The sequence below is a fragment of the Pezoporus flaviventris genome, unplaced genomic scaffold (assembly GCF_033815535.1).
Source record: "Pezoporus flaviventris isolate CSIRO_AGI_PZ_B2104156 unplaced genomic scaffold, CSIRO_AGI_Pfla_v1 ptg000071l, whole genome shotgun sequence".
Classification (NCBI taxonomy): domain Eukaryota; kingdom Metazoa; phylum Chordata; class Aves; order Psittaciformes; family Psittacidae; genus Pezoporus; species Pezoporus flaviventris.
Genome location: NW_026892619.1, coordinates 1,478,394 through 1,502,909, shown reverse-complemented (window position 1 = coordinate 1,502,909; position 24,516 = coordinate 1,478,394). Strand labels below are relative to the sequence as shown.

Sequence of the window (24,516 nt, the reverse complement as noted above, 5' to 3'; positions counted from 1 at the left end):
AAGACCCAGACATCGGTTCAAATAGGACTAAGTGCTACACTGACAAACTGTGCTGCTGAGGGAAGTGGATGCTCTGCTTGAAACTAGTTACCTTTCACCTAGAATGTAGGTGTCCTCAAGTTGACAGTCTGCTTGTAGGATCTGTTGTAAGGTCCTTGTCTCCTACAGGAGAAGTGAGCGATGTTGGGATGCATAGATAGCACTTCCAGACCCGCTAATATGTTACACCATCTTCCCACCCTGCGTGTTGCATTCCAGAGATGAGTGTGACAGAGAGGAAAATAGGTAGAGGAAGGAATAAAACACTTCCTGCGTTTAGCAGTGACCGATCTCTTTCTTATCTTTCGGCGCCTGTAAATTATTCTTATCCTTGGAGCAAACTGCAGACACCAGCGTTACAGCGACAGCCCGGCCCGGTCGCAGCCCTCGGCCGCGCTTCTCCATAGCGGAGCCGCGGCGCCCGGGCGGGGAAGCGCCGGGGTCGGTGTGACAAGCGACTGCTCCAGCGCTGTGTGCCGCTGGCGCGGGGGGGCGATTGCCGGCTCTTCTCGGAATGTGTGCTGCCTTTTCTGTTGTTGTTTTGCTGTGACTGCTGCACAACCTGGTAATGTCTTTGTCTCTCCCCCACACCCCATCCCGTATGTTTCCTTCACAGCGGAGTAGCTTTGTCCAGAGCTCACTTTGAAAAGCAGCCACCTTCCAACTTGAGGAAATCCAATTTCTTTCACTTTGTTCTGGCTCTCTACGACAGACAGGGGCAGCCCGTGGAAATAGAGAGGACAGCTTTTGTGGACTTTGTAGAAAATGATAAAGTAAGGCTTGTTATCTTTCTTCTTCCTGTTTCCCTCTCCAAATCTGGTCTTCTCCCCTTTGAGCTGTTAACTTCTAATACCTGTTGTCCCGAACAACATACAACCAGCTCTTGGTTAAGGGTTCAGGTGCTTTGACAGAGCTGTTGCCCTCTGTGTGCTGCTGTAGTTAAAAAGGTTTGCAAGCCTCTGCTGTATTGGGAATACAATGGGAATTTCATAGACCCACTAAAAATAGAATAAAAAAAAATAATGCGGGTCAAATGTACCTTTTTTTGGTACCTACCAGATCTGCCAAGTTTTATAAGCACCCTCACAGAAGTGGAATCTGACCTGTAATAGGGCATATTATTGCTGAGCTTGATTATATGTATTTTTGAAGGCTCCAAAGTCAATGCCAGGATTTAAAAAGCATTTGCTTTTGGATTTTAAAACCCACGTGCTGACCACTTCACATTGGTTTTACAATTGTTTTGTTAGTCATGGACATTTTTTAATTATGAAGAACAGTCATTAATTATTTTCTAGGAAATTACAGTAAAAATAAAAATGCATGCAAGAAGCCTCCCTGTAACACAGGAAATAAATATCAGTAATGATTCAAAATAACACTACTGCAAAGGAATGAGCATGCTAAACCCCAAATCCACTGATTTTTCCCACCGTCAATCTGCTTCATATTAACTGACTTGAAATGGACTACTTTATCTTGGTGTATTGCCTTGAAAAAGTGGAGAGCGTAGCAGCAAATAGGAGGAAAAGAAGTTCTTGAACTCCTATAGGAAAAGATGTCAGCAGTATTTTGTAGTTTGCCTTGGGTCATTCGGAAGGTTAATACATCCCAATCAGTGGATTCACCTCGCAGAATTTTAATGAACTTTGTTGTCACTTCATCATGATTATCAGCTTCTGCATTTTAAATGTGCCAAGTGTAAGTTCTGGAAGATTTTTAATTCTCTCTTTCAGGAGCAAGGCAATGAAAAGACAAACAACGGCACACATTACAAACTCCAGCTCCTCTATAGCAATGGTGAGTGCCCCCTCCAGTCACCTTCCGTGGGCTGTAAAGGGAGGGAAGGTTTGTAGGTGCTGTCACTTTGATTTCTGAAACACACTGAAATTCCCTTGCCTGATGCCCCTTCAGTGTACGGATGGGTTCTAAAGTTTCCCTGGTGTGGATGGCCTTGGGAAACACACTAGAAGGAACAAAACTCAAGTGGTCTTTCTGAGGAGGTTTAGTAAGGCACTAGATGAAACTAAACAGGTTTGTTCTGATGCTGAGGGAAGGATGCGTGTGGCAGCGTTGTTTATTGCTCGTCTGTCTCGCTGTAGGTGTCAGGACTGAACAGGATCTGTACGTTAGACTCATCGACTCAGTCACTAAGCAGGTGAGCATAGCTAATGTGTGCCGTGCTGTCCCGCTTTGCTGCAGCCTGCCTTTTTCCCAAACACTGCCCTGCATGTTTTTTTTCCTTCCGGTTAATTTTTGCCTCTGGTTCATCTTAAAGACCTTATTTTTGAGGGCAATTGAAAAGTAATGCTCTAAAGTCTATTTAATTTTTTTCTTTATGGTTTGTAGGTTTTTATCCTCTTTAAAATCAATATTTATGTATAAGCTGCTTTCCCTGCTCATAAAGGCTTTGGGGGAAGGTTTTTATGTGTGAATAGTGGTAAAAAGCCTTCACCTTAGATCTGAATATTATGATGTGAGTAACCCCAATGCTCCTGGCTTACCCCTGCCTTTAATTCTTGTAGCCCATAACTTACGAAGGACAGAACAAGAACCCTGAAATGTGCAGAGTGTTGCTTACCCACGAGGTCATGTGCAGGTAAGATGACTTGATTAATGGCATGGCATGTGTCAAGTTTGTTTCCATAGATGCCAAAATGGCCTTTCTGATGAAGTTATGGGTAGGAAGAGTTTGGTATTTTTGTCATTGAGTCACAGGGGTTATTTATGTAGGAAGATTTTCCTTTTACATGTGGATAATGCTTGATTTGGGTCCCATACATATATTTGAGGTCTTATTTTTTTATCTTATTTTGCTTTGGCTTTTCTTGTTGTTTACCACAAGAGGCTGAGCAGCCCCATATTTGCAGTCTGACCTGAGCTGCTTTGGTTTAAGCTGGGCCTCTATATACACTGTTTAAATCAAGACTTTTCATCTGCCTATTTCTTACCCAATTCCTGTTCACCTCTTGAGAATGAGCAATTGAATGTACAGATTTTTCCCTGGCAATTAGAAGGCATTCTTCATCTAATTTTATCTGGTGAAATAGTTTAATTTTTTTAATTCTCATCATTCATGTTCCTTAATTTTGCTTAGTTTTACGCCAGCCCAAAAAGAAACTCCTCAACCCAAAACACAAATCCTTTTTTATACCGTGTATGCAATATATAGGGGACTTCTACCTTTTAATTCAGAAAGACGCTATTTTTAACATGTAAAGTTATAAATTAGAGGGTAAAATGAGTTGAGGATGATATAGTAATATTTATCTAAGTCTGAAGTTGCATGTACCTCATGTATGTACATCATGCTTCCATGAGAAGTTATTACACGAGAACGGGAAAAGTCCTGATATTCTTTCCAGTACATACAACAATGCAAACAGTCACTGTTCTCATATTAAGATGGGTTAAATTGTGCATAGAATGTATTTTATGAAAGGAAAGAAAGGCAAGGCAAACCCAGTCTTGGCCTTTATTAACCACAGTTTATGATTTATTGTATCAGTGGGAGGGGGTTAAGCTGTTGGACTGATGATTGCTTCTTCTAATGTTTGCAGTTTGCTGCTTGATTTTTATTTTGTTTGTTTTTTTTTTAATGATTTTTTTTTTAAAGTAACCTTTTAATGTAGTAGTAAGAGCAGCCTTTTTGCTCAGACTCCTTGTCAAGGGAAGGTATCAGTTTCGGTACTTAGATATTATATCAACTATTTCATTACTTTTTAAACATAGTAAGAATCGAGTCAATGTGTAGTGTTTCTGTTGGGCTTTGCTCTTGTTAATTAAAAAATGAGCATTGTCACTTCTGTCCAACTTCGCATCCGGGTGCACAAACACGGAGTGTATCAGGCGAGACACCCGTATGGTGCGCTGTACGGGGACCGTAGCTGTAGGACCAAAGAGCAGAGGTACCTTTGTTACTTTCTGTCACATCTGGAACTTGCATATGTATTTAAATACATAATTTAAATATATATGCTATCGATAGTGTGGAAAGTCTTTGCTGTAACTGGGTGAATATCGGAGAAGGAAAATTCTTGGATTTTGCATGCGGCTGTGATAACAACGTAACAGCACACTTCATCTTTCTCCTCTCTTCCTGTATCTCTACATCTGTCTGCACTCTTGCAGTTTTAGAAGCTGAAGTATTTCAGCAAACACCAGCACCTTCCCATCCAAATATACTTCAAAATAAAATTAATTTGGCTTTTTGCTCTGCTGCTTCTTCATGCCTCTAGTCACTGTTCAGCTTTTATATGCCTGGCCTCCACTGATGCCTGCAACCATATTCTGTGCTTGATTTGAGGTAGTGTTCTACAAATGTAAGCCACTATTCTGATTACACAGAACTTTCCTGCTTGATAGATTAGCCAAGGAAGAATTACAACTCGGGGATGTCCTTTCTATGTAAAAAACAGATTAGTGAAGGAAATCAAAGCACTTTGTAACCTAATCAAGACATTTGGTTTTAAATGTCGTGTTTTCCTAAAGTAGCTCTGAACAGGATGCTGCATGTTCTGAAGAGGCATTACACATATCACTTTGAATAATGCCCAGGGAATGGATCCAGCTCTAGTTAAACTTGACATTTTATTTTATTTCTTTTAAGTACAATAATCAAATCTTCCTCATTGTGTGCTGCTTAAGTGGCAGCATCAATTTTTAAAGCCTCTAGTTTAGTTTGCATTAGTAACAGTATATAAAAATTTAATGCACTACCCACTCTGCTGTCCAAATTGATGCCTGGTGTTTTTAAAAGAAGGGTCTGCCAGTCTTTCTGCTCCTCTGCTTCCAGTCCTCACTAGTTGAAGGTAGGCTTTCTTTTTGTATGTAATCACACACGCAGCTTTTCCTGCTGCATGGAGACAAGTGCATGTGAAACCCCGTCTCTTTCCCTCAGACGATGACAGATGCATGCTTAGCAGGAAAGTTGTCTAAATATTGATACGGCTGCACCAATCTGTCATACCCATTGAAAGTTAAACTCTCAACTCTCAATAATTAGTGCTTTCACTGAGAGCCTCCTATTTATTTATTTGCACATCTGAAATTCTTCATTTGGGTTATCCTGCCCTAATGGGATCTGTTCCTGTTAGGTGGGTCTCTCTCAGACACACAGGCTTCCCCCCAATGGCTGGAAATCAAGGTAAACACTCTCCTCTCCTGGAATAACTTTTTTCTCCTCTTCTTTTTCTTCCAATTACCGACTAAGAGGAAACTAGTTGTTATGCTGCTGCCAGCAACCCCCTATGCCCTCAATGCTCAGAGGGTTAAAAGGTATTATAATGTGAACAGAAGTAGTCTCAGGGCCTACAGCTGGCTAATAACAGAGTTGTATTGAGCACAGGCGAGCCCCACAGCTGTGACTTTCGCCACAAGGCTCAGACTAGACGGGAGCTCTAATCAGCTGGGCCAGGCGGCCGCTGGGGCCCGTGTCTTTATCGGCCAGATGGTGTGAATTTAGACACTTTTGTTATGCAATTGCAGGGAGGAGTTGGGGAGAAGAAAACAAAACAAAGGCCACCATGCTGGGAGCTTATTTGAGTTTGAAATTAGAGACAGATTTTTTTATTTTATGGGGAGGGGAGGCAAGTTGAGGGCTGAATTTTAAAACCATTTTAGTCAAGTGTGGGGAGGGAAAGGGTGCAAGTTTGCCCCTGATTTGAGCCTTCTATGGCATTCAGTTTGGGGATTTGGTGTTGGCCATAGGAGCTTTTTGGTTTCTGTGTTTGATTTTGGTGTTATTTTAATGTAAACCATTATTTTTCCTCATTAGATCTAGTTAAAGGGCAAAGAATAATAAGAAAAGGTGTAGAAACTACAGGCCTCAATATTCTTGTTTTAAGCTAAAGGTATGTTCCTGGCACAGTGTTGTAGCAGAAGTGTAGGTATTGGTGAAGTCATGCCAATAGTTTGCTTTAAGAGAATATCGTAGGCTTGATCTCTGACTACCAGAGCTTGGGAGTTTTGCCATTGACTTAAATTGGACCAAGTCAATTCTGTGTGATCAGGATGTGGAGATCTCAAAAGCATTTTGAAGTATTCGGAGAAGTTTAGCTGTAAGCCATGGTTTTAGAAAGAAAGTTTCTATGTATTCCAAATGTAAAGCTCTAAACTGTGACAGTTGTGCAAACTCCCATCACCCAAAATGTGTTCATTTCAGACCGCAGCCACACTGAACTCCAGTCTCGCATAACTCATCCTAAGCCACTTCCTATGCCAAGGAATGGCAGCCCTGGGAAGGGTGTATGAGCTGATGAGATGTGATGGAGGAGCCGCTGGTGTGTTCTGCTTGGATATTATCAGTATGCAATCAGATACGTACTTATGATCATCTGCATAAGTTACATCACTAAAGGGTATCTCATTTAGTATTACTGCAGAGAGGAAACAAGTGCTGTTTCTGCTAGCTGTAAAAAAACCCAAACACTACAAAAGTATCTTGAAAATTGGGGGTTTTGTTGTTTTATTAGAGCAGCATGTAAACCAGCACAAGCGTTTATTCCCAGTGTTACATTGGATATGTAGGAAGCAGATGCCAAATCTATATTCGTCTATGTGAGGGGTTTCTGCTTTTGGGGGGGTTTATTTTTTTTCTTTAGAAACTATCTCGTCTCAGGATTTTAGAACAAAAATATGCAATTCTCTTTAAACAATCATTAGGCAATGAAATGCATAAAAGATGCACTTAAAGTTGGGCGAAGGAGGGAATAGGATATTCTTAGCTAGTGTGAATTACCATAGCTTCACTGAAGTCGATGGAGCTATGACAATTTACAGCAGCTCGAGGCTCTGCCCCAGGGATTTTTAAATATTTAGTGTCTCCTTTTATTTTAAAAGGACTAGCATCGATGAATAAGTGCAGGTTTGAGGCAAAGGGAATGTAGAAATGCTGGAACAGTTAGAGCTGCTATTCAAATAGATCTGCTGGTTGGAGCTCATCTCACCGGGCAATTGCAACTTGTGAACGGGAAGGTTCTGGCACACGCTGTAACTTCAATTCCAAATACCTGTGTTTTCTCCTTTCCATATCTGAATGAGGGGTTTTGTCCAAATGCTTTTTAGGTATTTATAATTGAATATTAGGCATTTGGGGGGCGGGGAAGCCCCTCTTTGATGCTTTGTCTGCCTTCAGTGAATTCAAGCATTTTATTGAATTTGGATTTTTTTAATTCCTCTGCTTGGAATTGCTCTCCAGTTGGAAAACTGTGGAATTTGCAGTTTTTCAAATGTACTCAGCACCAATTACAGCACTGTAAAAAACCCTCAGCAATTGCTTGATCCCATAGGTGTCAATTTGAAAAACCACAGCAGACTCTGGAAAGCAGAATTTGGGAAGGCTTTTGTGTCAGGGCAGAATGTCATCTGGTGAATTTTGAGGCAAATGGGACTTGGGATGCAGACTCCTTAGTTTTGGATGACTCCATCTTCCCCCTCCCATATTAGCTCTGGTTGGAACAAGCTATCTGAGCATCAGGACAGCTGAAATTTCTTCTAGTGGACTCCTACAGCTAAGGACTGTTTTTAAAGTCTGTTGAATTTCTGGTACTTGGCTGCTGTATCTGCAAGGAGCATCACTCGTGTCCGTGGGTCTGTCAGTGGAAATCGGTGACCCATCTCCTGATTTATTTTTTTCTCTTGTTTTTTTTTTTATTATTCCTTTTAAAAATGGGAAAAGGAAATGCAGTGGTTTCTTTAGATGGACTTTTAACCATACATAACATGATACTTGTGCCTGTCATGTCATTGTGACATCTGTTAATCATTTGCTAAGCTTTATGAATAGCACCTTAGTCTAAAGCATGACCATGTTGCTTTTCAGTTTTGGCTGGGAATTGCAGAAAAGACTATGAGGAGCCAAGTACCAAAATCCGGCTGGAAACAACCAGGACTTGGGCACTGAATTCCCTTCTGGAAAGCCTAGCCAGAATTTTCTGTCACTCTTCTAGGCACATGCTGAGTTCTGAAGCTTTGCAGACAAGACTTTCAGCTGGTTGCTTTGCTGTCAATAGACCCAGTAATTCTTTAACCTTGGTTTTCTCTCTCTTTAGTCGGTGCTGTGAGAAGAAAAGTTGTGGCAACAGAAATGAGACTCCGTCTGACCCCGTGATCATCGACAGGTAGGAGACAAATCCTCATTTTCCTACAAAAGCCACCCCAAATTGTTGGTTGTGCTTTGAGGTGGCTGAGGGTTTGTGATGATGGATATCTGTCAGCGTCTGCCATTGGAGATATCTGTGCTTCATGATTCCTGACAGAGCTGCCAGCCTACGAGCGGGTTGGCTTTAGTCCATCTAGGCTTACCTTGGCATAATGATTGATGTTCATCTTTTAAACTAAGTTCTCTATGTATCACTTTAATTGTGAGCAAATATTCCATATATACATCTGGAATGTTTTCTCTTCACCAGGGATCTGATCCAGCTGGGTTACTGAGACAGATAAAGCTTTGAGCAACCTGGCAGATTCAGTAATATTCTTTAACAAAATACCATTTTTGTAGGAATGTGGGGAGGAAGGAAGGGGTAAAGGCAGAAGTGCAACATGTTGGGTAGGATTAAAACTGATGGTTTGGGTGTTGCGAGCAATTTGATGTAGAACAGCACCTTCATATGTTACTCAGTTCCAGATCCAAGTCTAGGTTCTGCTTGCCAGTTTGTAGGTGAATAACATAAATAGGGGAGAGCAGGGGTTTGTTAAATCATGAGCTGGCACATTAAAAACTGTGAGTACTTGTGGAGGCCGAGAAGTCACCTGTGAACTACTGACTTGAAGTGTTGTTTGCTATCTGGAGATCAAGATTCCAGAAGGATAAATAAGAGTAGACAGAGCTTTCAAAAAGTGCACAACTGAGATCTCCAGAAGGAGAACAGGAAACAAGGGAAAGTCAGGAAGAAACCTTCTCCCCCCCCTTTAATCTATAGTAACTGTTTAAAGAGCTGCTTTTTCCTGAAGCAGCTGGTACAAGGGGCCAGTGGCGAGTTGCTGCTGAAGTGGAATGATTGTGGATTCAGCTTTTATGTCTGTTATGTGTCTGGCATGCTTTGTCTACATTCTAATAAGCATTATTTGTCATAGTATGTCTTGTGAATTTGTTTTGGCATTCAGAATGGTCAAGCTGGTTTGAATAAAGATTTGCAAGTCTTTCTTTTTCTTCATGACAGAGTTAACCTCAGTATTTTGGAGCTTTGATGTGATGGTTCTTCACTCCTTTTACCCCACGATTTTCTTTTTAATGTTATATTTACAAGCTGTGGTTGGGGCCAGGGTTGGCAGTGGCAGAAAACTGGGCTGTTTGTGTGGGGGCAGTTTCCTGACTGGAAGCAGAAGTCCCAGATATGCCATCTTGACCTTTTCTGTGAAATTTCAAGCTTATTTTTGGCTGTGTTGATGTTTGGTATGAATCTGCTTTTGGGAACTTTCCAATCTGAATGTTCTGAAATTGGTCTTGCTGCTAGAGAAGCAGCATGACATGAGTGCTGTATTAGCCCAGGAATTAAGTCCATGAAGGGGGTAGTGCCTACCACTAGATCAGATTTAGGCCGCAGAGGAAAGGCATGATGACAAATCATACCTGGTGGCATGGTTTAGTGAACAGCGTGGTGAATAGAAGCTAAACTCAAAGCTAAACCTTGTTCTACCACTGACCATAGGGCAGCATCTAGCAGATCACTCCCTCTTCCGCACAGTTGCTCCTATTCCACCACTTTGCCCAGTTACACAAGGTTTGAGGAGTAAGAGATAATCCTGCATCCTGCGTCTTAACACATGTAATGCAAATACTATAACAAAGTTTATGCTGTATGTGCCTGTGCACAGAGGAGTTTGTTGTCTAGACTGTCACCCTCGGGCATGTCCACAGCAGTAACTACCAAAGAGTTTAAACACTCTCCCAAGCTACTTTCAATGGGACTGATCTTCCTGTCTTTCAAACAAGCAGAAAATGGTGCTGAGAACTGTATGTGTTCAGAGCTAGCTTGGGAATCTGGGCAGCAGTGTTCTTATTTATCCAGGTGGTCTTTATATGTCTGCTTTAGAAGAAGACATCTATGGTTAAGAGCTTAGTAGCAGGTAGAATATAGTCTCTGAAATGCAGCTTGCCATCATGCAGGCCAGGAAAGGTAAGATTTTCAGTTCAGTGTTGCCTTCATGGTGGGTTTCTTCTTAGTTCAAAAAGAACTACAGGTTATTTTTAGCAATAAATAATAATTGGAGTGGGTGCAGAGAGGGGCTGCATGTGGGCTGTGTGTCTGTGCTCTGCATCGGCCCACACCATAGACACATCCTACAGACCTCAGGAGACTGCCGAAGCCTTTGACTTAGTTGAGGTTATAACCATCCACTGTTGCACTGAGCTAACCATGCACCAGATTTAGCTCAGTTCAGGGACCATGTTACAAGCTGCTGCATATGACCATAACTTCATGAGCAGTGCACAGCAGTGCAGTGTTTCCCCCTTCCTCTGTTTCTCTCCTTGCTTTTTATGCTCCGGGGGACTGATGCTTAGACACTTGTGTTGGTTTACCTGTTTGTTGCTATAGGGAGGCACAGTTTGTCGGTGTTTGCCAGATCATGGAAACTTGTATCCTCCTTTTAAAAGGAAGAAATGGCTCAGTGGGAAAAAAATGTCAGTCGTGTTGTTGCTGTTGGGTTTTTCCTTCTCCTTGAATTAATTCCAAAAGTTCTTATGCTGAATAAAACATTTCTGCTGTGACCTTTGCTCTGGGGACTAGATTTAGATCCTAAGGACCTTGCAGTTATTTTTCCATTCAGTCTTGAAAACTAGCCCTTTTCTATATGAAAGGGAACTTCTTCACTGAAATTCACTGTGACCCTCTCCCACCGACAAAGGTCTGTAGGAAGTGTTGGAGTATTTAGGTTCCTTCAGTGTTTTGAGTCAGAATTCCAGGGTAAGTCTGATCAGAATCTGACTTCAGAACGCTGCCTCTGTTTTAACAGCAGCGATATGATACAGCTCAAATCCTGCAACGCCGCTATTGCAGAGGTCAAAAAGCAGGAAAGATGGAACCCCAGTGGAGCACAGCACTGAAAGGGCTTTGTGAGCATGGGCAGGAGGTTTCTTGATAGATATTTAGTCCAGAAGCATTTCCAGAATAGACACTCAAAGCTTTTTAGACAGCACAAATCCCAGTCAGCTCTCAGAATATCAGAGCAAGCTTTAATTTAGCGTATGAGATCAAAATTCATCAGGGCTAAGTTAGTTCTAGTGTGTTTCCGTGGTGGATCATAGCACGGGTGGGTTTCCAGGGATCTTAATGTCTCTTCATCCTGTTTTCCATCTTAGTTTTTGGAGTTAGTACCTGTGGAATTGGTGGGTTTGTGAGACTTCAGCAGTGTAATGGATTTTATTCTCCCCCTCCCTTCGTGGCTGAAGTGGTGGCTCTCGATGTTCCTTGTAATTCCTGGAAATCTGTGAACTTTGAGTACTAACATTCCCTTCTTTGTTGAAATCATAGGCAGGGATGTGAAGTGGAGGGGTTGGGGTGGCTTCCAGATAGAAGGGTGGACGCTTGTTCTTTTAAAGATGATACTTCCCAAATGAAAAGTGTATTTTGCTTATATTCCAATTAGTTTTCCTCCTTTCCCACTGCAGTGATGCACATGAAAAGAAACTTGGTCTTGGGATTAAAAGGTCAGAGATGCTGCAAATGAATTTAATTCCTCATTTTAGGAGAGTTGGGATATAAATTCCCCATTCATCAAGTGGGAATGTTGGGATGGTTTTCATTTATATATTTCTTTGGGTTTTTTTTTTCCATTTTTTCTTTTTTGCTTAATCTCAGCCGTCTGAAAAGGACTTTATCCTTTCCATCACCGTTTTGGGCTGATCCCTAAAACCATGGGGTAACATAAGGATATTTCCTAATGCTTAGGGGCAGAACAGCATGAATGGAGAGGCCTGGATCAAATTCCCACTGATACAGGTTGCCCTGAGACTTCAAGCCAGTCACATAAGTCCTCCGTTTCCCCCTGTGGAAAGTGGTTTCAGATCCTTCAGTAGGAATTTTGAGTTTATTTTTTGTATTTCTACTGTGAGGATTTCACCTCCATGGCAGAGTTGCATTGCTCTTGTTCTGCTGTGCTCCATGCTTCTTGTATGCCTGCCAAGGTAGAATAAACACCTCAGATCTGTTGCTGCTGTGGGGTGAAACGAGGAGCCCCAGAGAGACACAGCCTTCCTCAGCTCCCTGTGCTACAGTCCCCCCTTCCAAGCCTCCAAACCCCACAATGATCTCTCCTGTTGTCCTAGGGAGTCAAAGTCCTTTGTTCACTGCTAAACCCTGCTCTCCTGCAAAGAGCTGCTGTTGTGCCATCTGTCTCTTTATGAATTTTTTAGTAGACTGGATGTTTGTGGGGAGTCAGTAACTTACAGTGCACTATCGGAGCCGTTTGACACGTGGTTCTCTTAGTGCCTAATGTGCATGTTTGGTTCTTCCCTCTTCTTCCCCTTTCAGGCAAAAAGAACATTTCTTTACTAGTTTGTTGTACAAAACATCTTGTAATCTTGCTACGTGCAATCACTTCAAGCTTGTAGATGGAGTAAGCTCGAGGATGGTGTCACATAATCTTCCTTTTAGTGTCAACAGACAACAGGTTTTCCAGCAAGCTGGTGAATCGGGAGGAGCTTAAAGATCTTTCTGAGTGTGCCTGAAAGCTGAAGGATGGACTTGTGGTTAAGGAGCTTGTTTGAGCTGTGGAAGCCCCAGGTTCTCCATTGCAGACTCCCTGTATTTTTCCAGCCGTTCCCATAGGCATTTCTACCTTTCACTGGTAACACAGAGGCACATGCTGAAAACTGATGTGTGCAAATACTATGGTGATGGGGAAAGCTGTTGCCATTAGGTGGCAATTGTTCTGGAGTGATTTAAAAGTTATTCCGTCCCCAGGCCTTAGTTGCTGCTGCCTGGACTGAAGGTGTTACTGCTCCTGAAACTAAGCAAAAAGAAATGATTTTGAATCACTGCTGACTTCAATCACGGATCTATTAGGAAGCAACAGAACTGGGACCTCACTTCCACTAGCTCTTTGTACAGGAGTGCTGCAGGCCTTGTGCTGTAACTGTGTGACTGTGCAGCGTTTTGCCCTGAGCCCTCTGAATGGAACACTTGCCTTTTGGGATAAGTTTGAGGGAAAAACATAACAGGTTGGAGTGTTAACTAAAATTGGTTGGTTTAGTTCCACTAAGTGTGACTGAAGTAGTCAGCTCATGTTCTGGTTTCAGGACTGCAAGTGGAACATGGTTAAGTCTCTGAGCAAGCTGAGAGAGCAGCGCTGGTTCAGCCTGGAGAAGAGAAGGCTCCTTAAGGGGAGACCTTAGAGCAGCTCCAGTGCCTAAAGGGGCTGCAGGAAACCTGGAGAGGGGCTTTGGACAAGGGCCTATAGGGACAAGACAATGGGAATGGCTTTAACCTGCCAGAGAGGTTCCCTGATGCTTTAGTGCAGTTTGGACAGCAAGCATGGACAAATTCTAATCTTGTTAGATGACTTCTCCTTTAGTGGAGACAAAAACCATTGCTGGTGCTGGCTGGGTGAATCCTGACTGGGCAAGGCAGAGTTTTGATCAGAGTTCAAACAGAGTGGAAAAATCCTAGCCTCCTCTTAAATGGAGGCTTTGTCCTTGCAGTAAAGAGAGTTTGATGCAGTTTGTGTCCTGTTCTTATGAACAGCCAGCTGATGCTGAGGGCTCTCAGAATTACAGATGTGATAGCAGTGTGAGGAGCCAGTGGAGTCAAGGAGTTTGGTAACAGAAGAGTGGGGAATGGAATCAAAGTTTCCCATGAGCTAAAGCACCTCTGGGACCAGTCGCTGAGGGTGAATTTGCTATGCAAACAGGGCAAAAGAAATTCTGGGCACACAGAGCATTGGTGTGTGACATGTGATCTCTAAAACTTAGCTGTTTGAAAATGGCCTGCGTTTGTCTGGATCCATCTGAGCGCATCTTTGCCAGTATTTCAGAGTATTTGCATCTTGATGAAAGCATCCTCTGTGTATTTATGACCTGAAATACTGTTCCTTATCACTTTTGCCCTCCTCTAGGCCTCTGTCTAGACCTGGTTTTATGGACTTGTCACTTCATCTGCCCTAGCCTTTCTTGTTACTGCCTCTTGCTTTCCTTTTGAACCTTTTATTTCTGTCCATCCCTTCCTTGTGTTTCTTTCACCATCTGTTTCTGGTAAGATCTTGTGTATTTTCCATGCTGTTAACTTCAGCTGCTCTGAAGTGAATGCTTCACATCTGAAGAAAGGCTGCCAGTTAATGTATAGTGCTTGCCCTTTTCAGATAGGGGATGAAATAACTTGTCCCACTTGGAACATCTCCCAGCGTCCTTGCAAAATGAAGACAGGGTTGAGACTGAAAGTATATAATGTATATCTGAAACTTGCTAACTCAGATAGCAATGGGCTCACCATTTTAATCACAGTAAGAGCTGACATGACTTGCCCAGGATCATGTAGGAGACAGTGTGGAGTGGAATCCAAGTCTTGTGTGTTCCAGACTAGATCATGTAAGCATGTCCTGGAACAGCATTTCCTTTCTGCAACTGCAAGTCATATTCCCATCTTTCTCTGACTGGGACCTTTAATGTGCTGCTCTCATCCAGCCCATCTTCTTTCTTCTTCTTTTTTTTTCTTTCCTCCCCATCTCCTCTGCTCATTTCCTTCACAAACAAATGCTTATTTCTCCATGGGCATTCCATTTATAACTCCACGTTTGGTGGCTTTTCCTTCAAGTGGAGTCCATTGAGCTTGTAAATCATATTGGATCAGTGAGCCTATAATGAGGCTCCTAAGTCCAAACAGTGCAAGTCTGCTGGGATTTTATTGTTCATAAAGCTTCTTCCCTGGGGAGTGATAGAGCCATTAGGTGCGTGCTGTGTTTAATATTTGGTCATGGCAGGAAGCAATAATTTTCTCTCTTTTACTGTGGCTCCTGAGTTGTTTTTAAGCACTCAGCTTATTTGAGTGCCTCTGAACCCATTAGGCAAAAGGAGCCGCTCTGCCCTACCTGGGTTTGTATCTGGCCTACAAAGGCTATTTCAAGAAAGTAAAATGAGGCAGCAACTGATTGCCCTGTGGTGGCTCTTAATCACTTGCCCCTCTCATGAACTCAAGTGCTGTCACACCTGACAAGAGATGGCATGAAGCTGATTCCACCAGACAATGGCATTTCTCACGCTGAAGGGATTGTTCTGTTTGTTCCAGCAGAGAACAACCACCAGGGCTCCTGTTTGTATGGCATGTTAAATGGAGCTAAGGATTTATCTTGGGTGAATCCACACCAAAACTTCCTTTCCTTTCAGTGGAAGCGGGAGCAAGGCTGTTATTCCAGTATTCTGGAAGTGGGTGTGTATGTTTTAATCAACAAAACCACCAAGCAAAAACCAACCAAAAAACAAGGAGTGAAACCCAATCCACTTTTCCAGGAAGGAATTGCAATTTGGGAAAGGAAACTGGCAGAGTCTGGGCTGTAGGAGCTTTGCAGTGTCACAACTTCATACCCGTGTGGCCTGGGGCCATCGGTGAGCGGGGCAAGTCCAGCTCTGCAGCCCATTGAGCCCTCTTCCCTCTGCTCAGTTCTTGGCATGAAGGCAGAAAATTCTGCTGCGTGGATTTTTTTTTTATCCCTTTAAAGAGAAAAGAGTGGAGTAACTATTCTCCTTGGAAATGTGAATCCCAAGCAAAGGAAAATGGTGTTGTCAATTACTGTGAATCCTTTCAAGGTACAGGCTCTGTAGCATGATAGGAAGTGGCTCCTCTGACAGCCTTTCCCTTGTATTCGCAGTGCTTCTCTCAAAGTCCTAGTCAACTTTCTCCACAGGATGTGCCATCCGTTCTGCATGCGCCTTATGCTTTCCATTGTTGCTGCTGACTGCACCACCAAGCGGGTTTGTTAGCCTGATTATTGTAGGTGTTCACTTGCTCTAGTTAGGTCTGTTCCTTTGCTTCAGGGGAAGAGTTTTCCACTACCACGTTTTCCCGCTGGGTCCTTGTCTTGATCTTTGCAGCTCTGTGCAAGAGGCTTGTATGAGAAAGGAAAGAAATAATTGCCTTGCTCTTAGGCTCTGTACCCAGGAGCTACGTTGCAGAAGCAGGACTGCATGAGGTATGTTTGCATTAGCCAGACACACACACACATTGTGCTTTACCTTAGAGGAGGATGAGCAAGTGTTTGAAAAGAGAGGGTGTAGGATGGGTAATTACACAGGTGTTTAAAGCGTTTGAAAGCCAGAACACAGTGAACAGATCAAATTACCTGACGGCATAAAGAAATGAGACTTAAAGCCAAGAGTGGGGATGTCAATCCAAATATTGAATGGTTTTTGAAGAGATGTGGTTATGTTCTCTTCTGCAGCTTTGATAAAAAGCTATTTCAGCAAATGGATCCCAATTCGGCAAAACACTTGGCACTTTTATTTAGCATCAACATCAAGAAGCATGTATGTAAATATTTTGTTGAAGCTAAGTCCTGAAAAGATCGTGAAACTGCTAGAACTCCCAGCTGGGCTTTATTGTTGTTGTCAGCTTCCCATCAGGAACTACAGTTCCTTAAGTTTCCTTTTTTGCAAAGGTAAAACTTGGGATTTTCACATGTATCTAAACTAAAAAGTGCTGTTTGGGAGGAGAGGTAAAGCTGGGGAGGTTCTGCCTCCTTCAGACATGCTCTTCATCTTATGCATCTATCTGAGGGTTTTATTCTGGACAGTTTTAAATGCTCCTTGAATTAATGCTGCTCGCCGTGTCACTGGGTCTCCACGCTACATTGTGCTGGATACTAATTTGGAGCAGGAGCAAATACTTGAACAGTGATGTTTTTCCAGATCTCTCCTCTCATTAGGAACGTGGGTGCTCAGTACCTCGAAGAAAAATAACGAGGACTTTGAAGGCTGACTCCACGCCAGAATAAATCATTTTCCTTGATGTTGACAAAAGATTTGGTCAGTCAGAATTCCTCGGCTAAAGAGGGGGGAAAAGTATCCAGGGTTGTGTCAGTGTCACTTGTTGACATAGACCTCAAAAAAAAAAATCCTCTGGGACGTTTTGGTTAAAGGTTTGGGGTTTTATTTTCCCCTTCCCCTTTATCTCAAGCATTTCCCAGCATTCCTGCAGGGACATCTGGTTCTCTCATTTTCCAGTTTGACTTCGGTGCCTTCAGAAAGTGTCACTGTCAGTTGCTTTCTGTTTAGCCAGGCAACACGAGCAGGAGAGGAGCCCTGCCTGATAACTCGCCTAACATAGAGCTGCCCTTCAGAAGCAGTGACCTGAACCATTTCTGTGATGGGCAATGGGACTGTGTCCCCTTTCCTTTCGTTTTCTTCTGTAGCTTCAGGTTTGTATTTTTTTTTTTATAGGGAAGATTTCTGTTTATGTTACCCACGAAGGCACGTGAAGTTCTGTCTCTTTGTGCACTCATACATTGGATGGCCGTTTTCCTCCACTTGAGAGCTCTGCTTTAGCAAGAGAACAGCAGCCAGCAGATAAATGCTCTGTATTTGCACAGATCAAAGGTGATTTTAGAGCAGTGGATTCTGATTGCTTGGGTCATGTGAGTTGTCATATAGCTGGGAGAGTTTCTATCGGCTCAGGCTTGTCTGTAACTCTTGTGGATGTGTACTGCACATAGTTTGGGAGCAGCCTCTTGATGGCTTGCTTGCAGTGTGGGGAAATGGTGCTTCCGGGCAAGAGAATTGGGCTTTAAGGTTTGGTGAGGAATTTTGTATGGACTGCGAGTCTTGACTGGAGGATTAGGACCTGATGGTAGGTTGGGCCCAGCTGGGGGCTGAGGAAGAGGCAAGGAGCAGCTAGAACAAGCAGGTAAAAATGGGAATGGGGCATGGTACATGCTGTGACGTATTGAGGAAGAATTACGTCATAATAGGATGGTACCATATACATCAAAAAGGATTTCAGTTAATTAGTTTATTTTAATTGTAACATTTTCTAGTTTCTGAATGAGTTTTTAAGAGCTCTGTAATGTTTCTGTATTTAAGATTGTTGGCATGTGAAAGACTTGCTATTAACATTGCTGTAAGCTGCAGGTGTGGGTGAAGTTTTATCTTCCTGCAAGCTTTAATATGAGTGTTTGATAATAAAATCCCCTGTATCTTTCATGCACGTTACTTTTCCCAAATAAGAAATCTAGAGCTGTTCCCTGAGCTGTTTTGGGACACTGTCAGCATTGGCAAAGTACAGGGTGGTTGTTAACATAATGGCTCTACAGAGCTGTGTATAACAGCCTGCAGCACAGCTGTGATCATATGCAGGTACAGGATTTTAACAGACTACCAAGACTTTGCTCAATTGAACCCTACACAAATTGAGTCTCTACTGTCATCATCTTCCCCCCCCACACCCCATTATGCCATTTCAGGTACACCCTGCATATCTGTAGCAGCCCTGAAGAGCAGAGTTAAAGCTGAAGTCATTGGAGAGGCAACTTGATTGGAGTTGCAGCCCTTCCCCTCTAAGACATAGATCTGAACTTGAAAAATGAACTGAGTCTGTTTGTCCCTGCAGCTGCTTCCAGCCCACACTGCAAGCACTGAACAAGTCTGCAGAATGGAACGTGATTGGCAGCTGCCTCCTCTAGCAGTGGAGGCCCCAAGAAGGATGGTGTGCAGATAATGAATTGGTGTCTTCATCCCAGGAGACTGAGCATTGCAATGCAGTACCCACTCTATTCTCCTGTCACCCATGGTGTATCATATCCCCTAGACACAAAGGGAACTTCGGGTCTTTACTGTCATAAATCTAAGCTTAAAGTCTTAAGTGTGCTTCTCCTCTTGCCCTCTAAGAGCTGTGGGAAGTGTTTCATCATCCTCTGAACTGGTGCCTGCTCCTGTGTGCCTGCAGTGTGTTATCTGTGTGTAGACACTGTAAGCGCTGTCCCTCTCTTGCACTTCTTGGGACAGAAACATGGCTTTCCTATGACTTGGCACTGTTGCACAGATCCGTATGGAATCTTCCGGCATTTGGGTGGGGAAAAGGGCACTGGCACTCTTATGCTCAGTGTCTCTGTCATGGGCTTAGGCTGTTGTCTTGTGCAAGATGGTTTTCAACTTGAGGAGCTGACAGTAGCACTGGTGGTCATATTCTCGCCACTGCCTTAACACCATCCATTCCTGGTGCCAGAATGAACTCTGTGCTTAGTTCTGCCTTCTGCAAAAAGGGGGCTGATATGTAGGAATGTATTTAATGGGGAATTAGTCTGGAGACAACTGCAGTGTGCTGTGTTGCGTGAATGTTTGGGAATACAAGACTTAAAAGGAGAGAGGCTGTAGCCTGTTAGTATGCAGCAAAGAAATAAGATCCAGCTCTTATGCTGCACTTCATTGGCAATATTAAAAGCTTTAAATTGAGCTCTTGCTTATATTCATTTTAAGATATCTTTTAGGCTCCTGATGTTTTAAGCCTGTCCAGGGCAGCTGGCCTGTTTCTTAGTGTTTTGGTTGTTCCTTCTCTATCCTTTCTATTCAGAGTGAAGCTCTGCACTGCACGTTTGTACTGTGACTTTGGACAGTGCCTAATGGTCAGATCCTGCTCTAGATGGAATCTCAGCTGCTCTGGGAAGTAATGCAGTCATTTCCGCTACCACTTCATATCAACTGCTCCCATCACTGAGACCTGCTCGCTTATTAAGCGAGCTCAGTGGGAAAGGCCTCCTTTAGTCTCATGCCCCAGTTGTTTGAACCAGTGTGATATGAAATAATTAACAGAAGTGAATAACCATTTAAATCTTTCCAGTAATTTCTAAAGAATTGGTTTCCAGAATTCTCCATAATTAGCACAACATTTCAGTAGGTTCTGTCACTTGCTGATGTTACTTGATCTCATCTGTTTACTGGTCATTCAATGGCAACTGGAACATGAGACAGCTTTCTTGGGGGCCTATGAGAAAAAGATTTACTACCATAGTAGTGTCACTGAAGAGCCGGCTGTGACTGAAAATCCTGCTCTGAGTCCATTTTTGGACTAAAAACCTGGCTTTTAGTTCATTTTTGTTAGGACCAACATTTGTATCCCCAGATAACTTGCTGTAAATGGCAGTAAGCTTGTTTCTGTGCTTGCAAGGGCAGCAGAGGACAAGGTGGTATTGTACCTGCACAGAGACTCCCCTGGCTCCAGGACTAGTGCGTATCACCACAATGATCCCTATGGAAGACTTGCTATATGTTATCCACCCAGAAGTCCCCTAAGGAAGAAAAGCTCCTTCCTTATCCCATTGGAAGTTCCATACGTTGGGTAGTCTCCTCTCCCTCTTAAGTCCTGTTTTCTCCTAGAGTTCACTATTGTTTTGGCAGCCCACCCATCACAAAGCAGAGGTCACATCAACATGACCTTTGGCTGGTACAAGGAGGCTGCTAAATAATTCACATGGCCAACTTGATTTCGGGGTCCACATTTGTTTTTTCCACTCTCCTAATCAAGATGCTCATTTAATTCTATTCCAGCACCTGTTCAGCAATTAACACCCTACAATTTGCATCTTACCCTGACATTTGCTATCTCTCCAATTAGTTTTTATATCAGTATAATTAGGTAGGGTTATTACAGTGCATCAAGCAGGGTCGAGGATATTCCCAAGCCTTTAAGCTCTTTCCCAGATTTGTTTAGGGAAGCCACTAAGGGTAAACGGTTGATTAGGATCACTGTTTTTCTTCTGCATTCAGATCAGGCGAAAACTGTTTCCCCATGTGGCTCATGAAAGATCAGGGAAATATGTCAGTCTGTAAGAACTAATATTATGTAGTTCATGACTTTTTGGGTGAATTTACAGGGGATTATAAGTAAGGGTCAGGCTGCGAAGCCACTTGCAGCAGCATTCACGAGGGGACATAGCGCTCTTGCTTTAGATTAAGCTAAGCAAATTGCAACAATGAGTTTAATTTTTCACATCAGTTTTTGGAGTTACTGTGTGGGTGGGGGGATAAATCGGAACTAGAGGGGACCTGGCTGTGTTGAACCCTGAGGTTAATTGGGAAAGACTATGGGAGTGAAATGACTATTCCTAACACCCTTTAATTCCAGTTTCACAGAGGGAAGGTCTTGCTGTTCAGCTGTGCCTGGTTTGGGTTGTAGGCTCCCCGAGTCAAAAATTGTCTTGCCAGTGTATGCAGAGCATCCAGCAGTGTGGATCTTCCTAATACTAAACTGTCCAGTAGTAAAAGAGATGGCTCCTTGCTGCTAATGTTGATCCCACCCCAATCAATATACAGTGCTGATATAAGGGAGACTTATGTGTATGTAGGGAAAGTGGGACACTAGGAGGTGAGATCTATAGCATGGGGCAGAGAGGAGGTGTTATTTTCTGATCTCGCATCACCTAGCTCTGTGCGGTGCTTCTTTAAGTTTGGTTTGAAATTCCCTTCCTCTAACCCTCAAATTCCCCTAGATCTCTCTCGATTCTGAAGGTGCATACAAAGGTTGTATTATCAGGAGGCAATATTGCCCTTGGTGAGGTTGCAGTGAGGAAAAAGGTGATTGTAGGAAGATCAGTGTTGGTGTGAATAGGTGGGTAAAAAAAAAACCAACCCACCTCACTTCATGTCTGGTGTATTGCCCTGAACCTTGTTATTCTGAGCCTTTCTGCAATATATCCTAATGATGCTCTCTAGGCTTTGGTGGGGAGGGATTCTGGAAGCCCAAAGGAGGAATCAGCCCACTTGAATTCCCCAGCCTGGAAAGGCTGGAGAAGAAGCATAGATCTCGTGTTCTGCATCAGTACAGCCACAGCTACAAGCAGTTCTAATGCTTCTAAGTATAGAATAGACTTTGCCTTGCTTAGTTTGAAATTCTATATTGTAATGAGCTTCATCTCTCCCCATTGTGTTGTCTTCTTTTTTAATCTCCAGTTGCTTTATATGGGTAGATGAACAGGCTTAGAAGAATATAGGGTGGAAATGTCTTGGGAAATCGGGACAACAGGGAAGAAGTGGAATGGGAAAGGAGGCTGGGGATGACAAAGAAACCTGTGGAGATGAGCTTGATTAATGGGAATAAGAAATAGGAATAAGAAAACAAGACCAGCCCTCAGACAAGCAGGAGTTTGAACATAAATCTCATTTGTGTGTGTCACCTCCAACTAGTTTTTAAAGTTCTATCCCTTGTTGCTTTCCATGAGATAAAATCCTTAAGAGTGAGTTTCCATGATGTGTTGGTAAGAAATTAAATTCCTAAGTCTCTAAGAGTTTCTGTAGGGCTGCAAAACCCCCCAAAATTCTGTGGAAGTGCTTTTGAGATATATATATATATACACACATATATTTATGCATCTATACATATCTATTTATAGAGTCCATATTGAGGAGACTTCCTATCTGATTTTTCATCCTCATAGGCTTCAGCTGGATGCTTATCTAAGCTAAACCCTGAGCAATATGAAGCTTTACCCCTGATGTTCACCTCTGTATCTGATGTTAAAATCTGGAGTCTCCTGTACTTGCTTAGTTGGGTGGAGGAGAGCGTAAACAAATAGCTCAATTGAAAATGGTAACCATATCCTGTATTGTGTAGGGCAATGTCATTATCTGATCACCTTGTCTGCTCTGAAATCTCACACTTCATCTTTTCCCCTTGATAGATTTCACCTTGGAATGCAAATACAGTCTGTCACTGCTGAGCAATCTGGTTAATACAGTGCTTGGCTACTCTGGGCCAGGATGAGCTGCTTCTTGTGCATCAGGAAGCACTGAAGGGTGCTGTAGGGCTGATGGCTTCTCTCTGAATGGCGAGGAAGTCATCTAAAAGTGATCATAGTGCCATCAGGAAGGTACTTGTGTGAGAGCATTGTGAAAGGCTGGATCTTCCTGTTGCTGGTTGCAGACTCAATCAGCAAATACAAACTTGCTCTGAAGCTGATGGAGCAATAGGCAGAAAAGGCCTCTCCTCCCTTTTTCCCAAACAAGCAGATAGCCAGCAAGAAGGGCTCTTTGTTTCCTAAAAGTCTAAAAATAGGAGCATGATGTGCAAGCAGGAGAGATTTGTATATCATCAGCACTGGCCACAGTGCCAACTGTATCAAATTCCCTCTTGTTTGGGGGATCTCTCAGAGCTTTTGCTGTTGTGTTAATGGAAATGAAGCTTGTCTGTCTGTCTGAATGCTGGGGTGTGTGAGAACCTGCACTCATCACTTTGAGCTGGGTTTTCAATCCCGAGGTTATCAACATGTTCTTAAACCAAAATGATGTGAAACTCCGCAAATCCTTTTTTAATCTTCAAAAGCAGTTTTGGGGGAAAACAATAATAATAAGGCTTATATTTTAAAAGTTGCTGGGGGTTATTAGGGGAGACTGAGGTGGGAAAGGGGGAACCTGGTGAGTGTTCTGCCTGATGCAGGTGACCAAATTGATGAGTTGCTACTGTGATTTGTTCAAGGAGGGGGTCAGGGAAGAAAACGTGTGTGGGGAGGGGGAGCCAGGCTCTGCGTGGTTGCGTTTTAACACCTTCTCTGCTAAGCAGGAGGCCAGCTTGGGGTGCTAAATTCCTGTCTGTGGCTGTCTGTGAAATAAATCTGTGTGTTGTGTAGTCCCAAGCTGTCAGCACCGCTTTGCACTGATGGACTCTGAAGGAGGTTTCCTCTGGGCTCGGCAGCCACTAGGGAGCTGTCTTTAGCTCGGATTTCAGAGGCAGCTCATTAGACCCATAACAGCAGACACTCACTGCTGCTTTTCTCCAAGAATTTGTCAAGTTGGAATGTATTTATAGAGTTATGGCTAGACAATGATAATATTACATCTCCTGTACCTGTTGTAATGGCCTAGTGACTTGGATGGCATGTGCTTTGTCAGAGAGAGTAGCTATCCCATTTGGTTACTACTCCTGCGTGCTGTGCCCCCTTCTCCCCATGGCACTCTCTATCTTCGAAGGAGCGTTTGTACGATGCCAAAGCCTTTGTCTCTGCTCACAATCAGAGTCTTTCTGTTTTGGACACTCACAGGAAGTCCTGTCTGATACTTGTCTTTCCTCCTTCTTCCCCTTTGAGCCAGTAACTGGTTGTTGAATGGGTCATCTCATGCATGTTTCTCTTTCTGAACCTTTCTCTTTGCTTGTTCCCAGCTACTTTGGGAGCAGGCAGGAATGTTGTAGCCCATCTGTTGTGACAGGGAAGGCAGGATATGATTGTAGAAGGAAGGATGTGAATGCACTGTGACCTCCCACTTTAAAATGTCATCACCCAGTGCTGGCTGTGACTGGGAAGCAGGAGATGTAACTGGGACTGGTTCAGACCAGCACTCCAGCAGTGTCTGCTGTCAGACCTTGGTGCTCTGTAGTTCCATTCCAAGGGAGAAATGACTCAATCCAGCCATTGTTCCCAGCCAGTGACACCTGATGTGTTTAGGCCTAGAACAGAGAGAGGAAAGTCGGAAATAACAAGATCCCATATTGGAAGGAGTGTCCTGTGAGTGAGTCACAAGTCTGGAACTTGGGAGACATCATTCAGGTCCCTGTTGTAAGATGG

At 43.1% G+C, this 24,516-nt stretch overlaps 1 protein-coding gene across 4 annotated transcripts in view; it reads left to right on the top strand.

Annotated features, from left to right (window-relative positions):
* Positions 1–24,516, top strand: part of EBF2 (EBF transcription factor 2) — a 115,882-nt gene that overhangs the window by 2,303 nt on the left and 89,063 nt on the right. For all 4 annotated transcript variants that reach the window (XM_061472476.1, XM_061472475.1, XM_061472477.1 and 1 more), the window contains exons 2-6: positions 656–812; positions 1,776–1,839; positions 2,142–2,197; positions 2,565–2,638; positions 8,091–8,159. In XM_061472476.1, the coding sequence (XP_061328460.1) occupies positions 656–812; positions 1,776–1,839; positions 2,142–2,197; positions 2,565–2,638; positions 8,091–8,159 (420 nt within the window). The remainder of the gene's footprint in view (positions 1–655; positions 813–1,775; positions 1,840–2,141; positions 2,198–2,564; positions 2,639–8,090; positions 8,160–24,516) is intronic.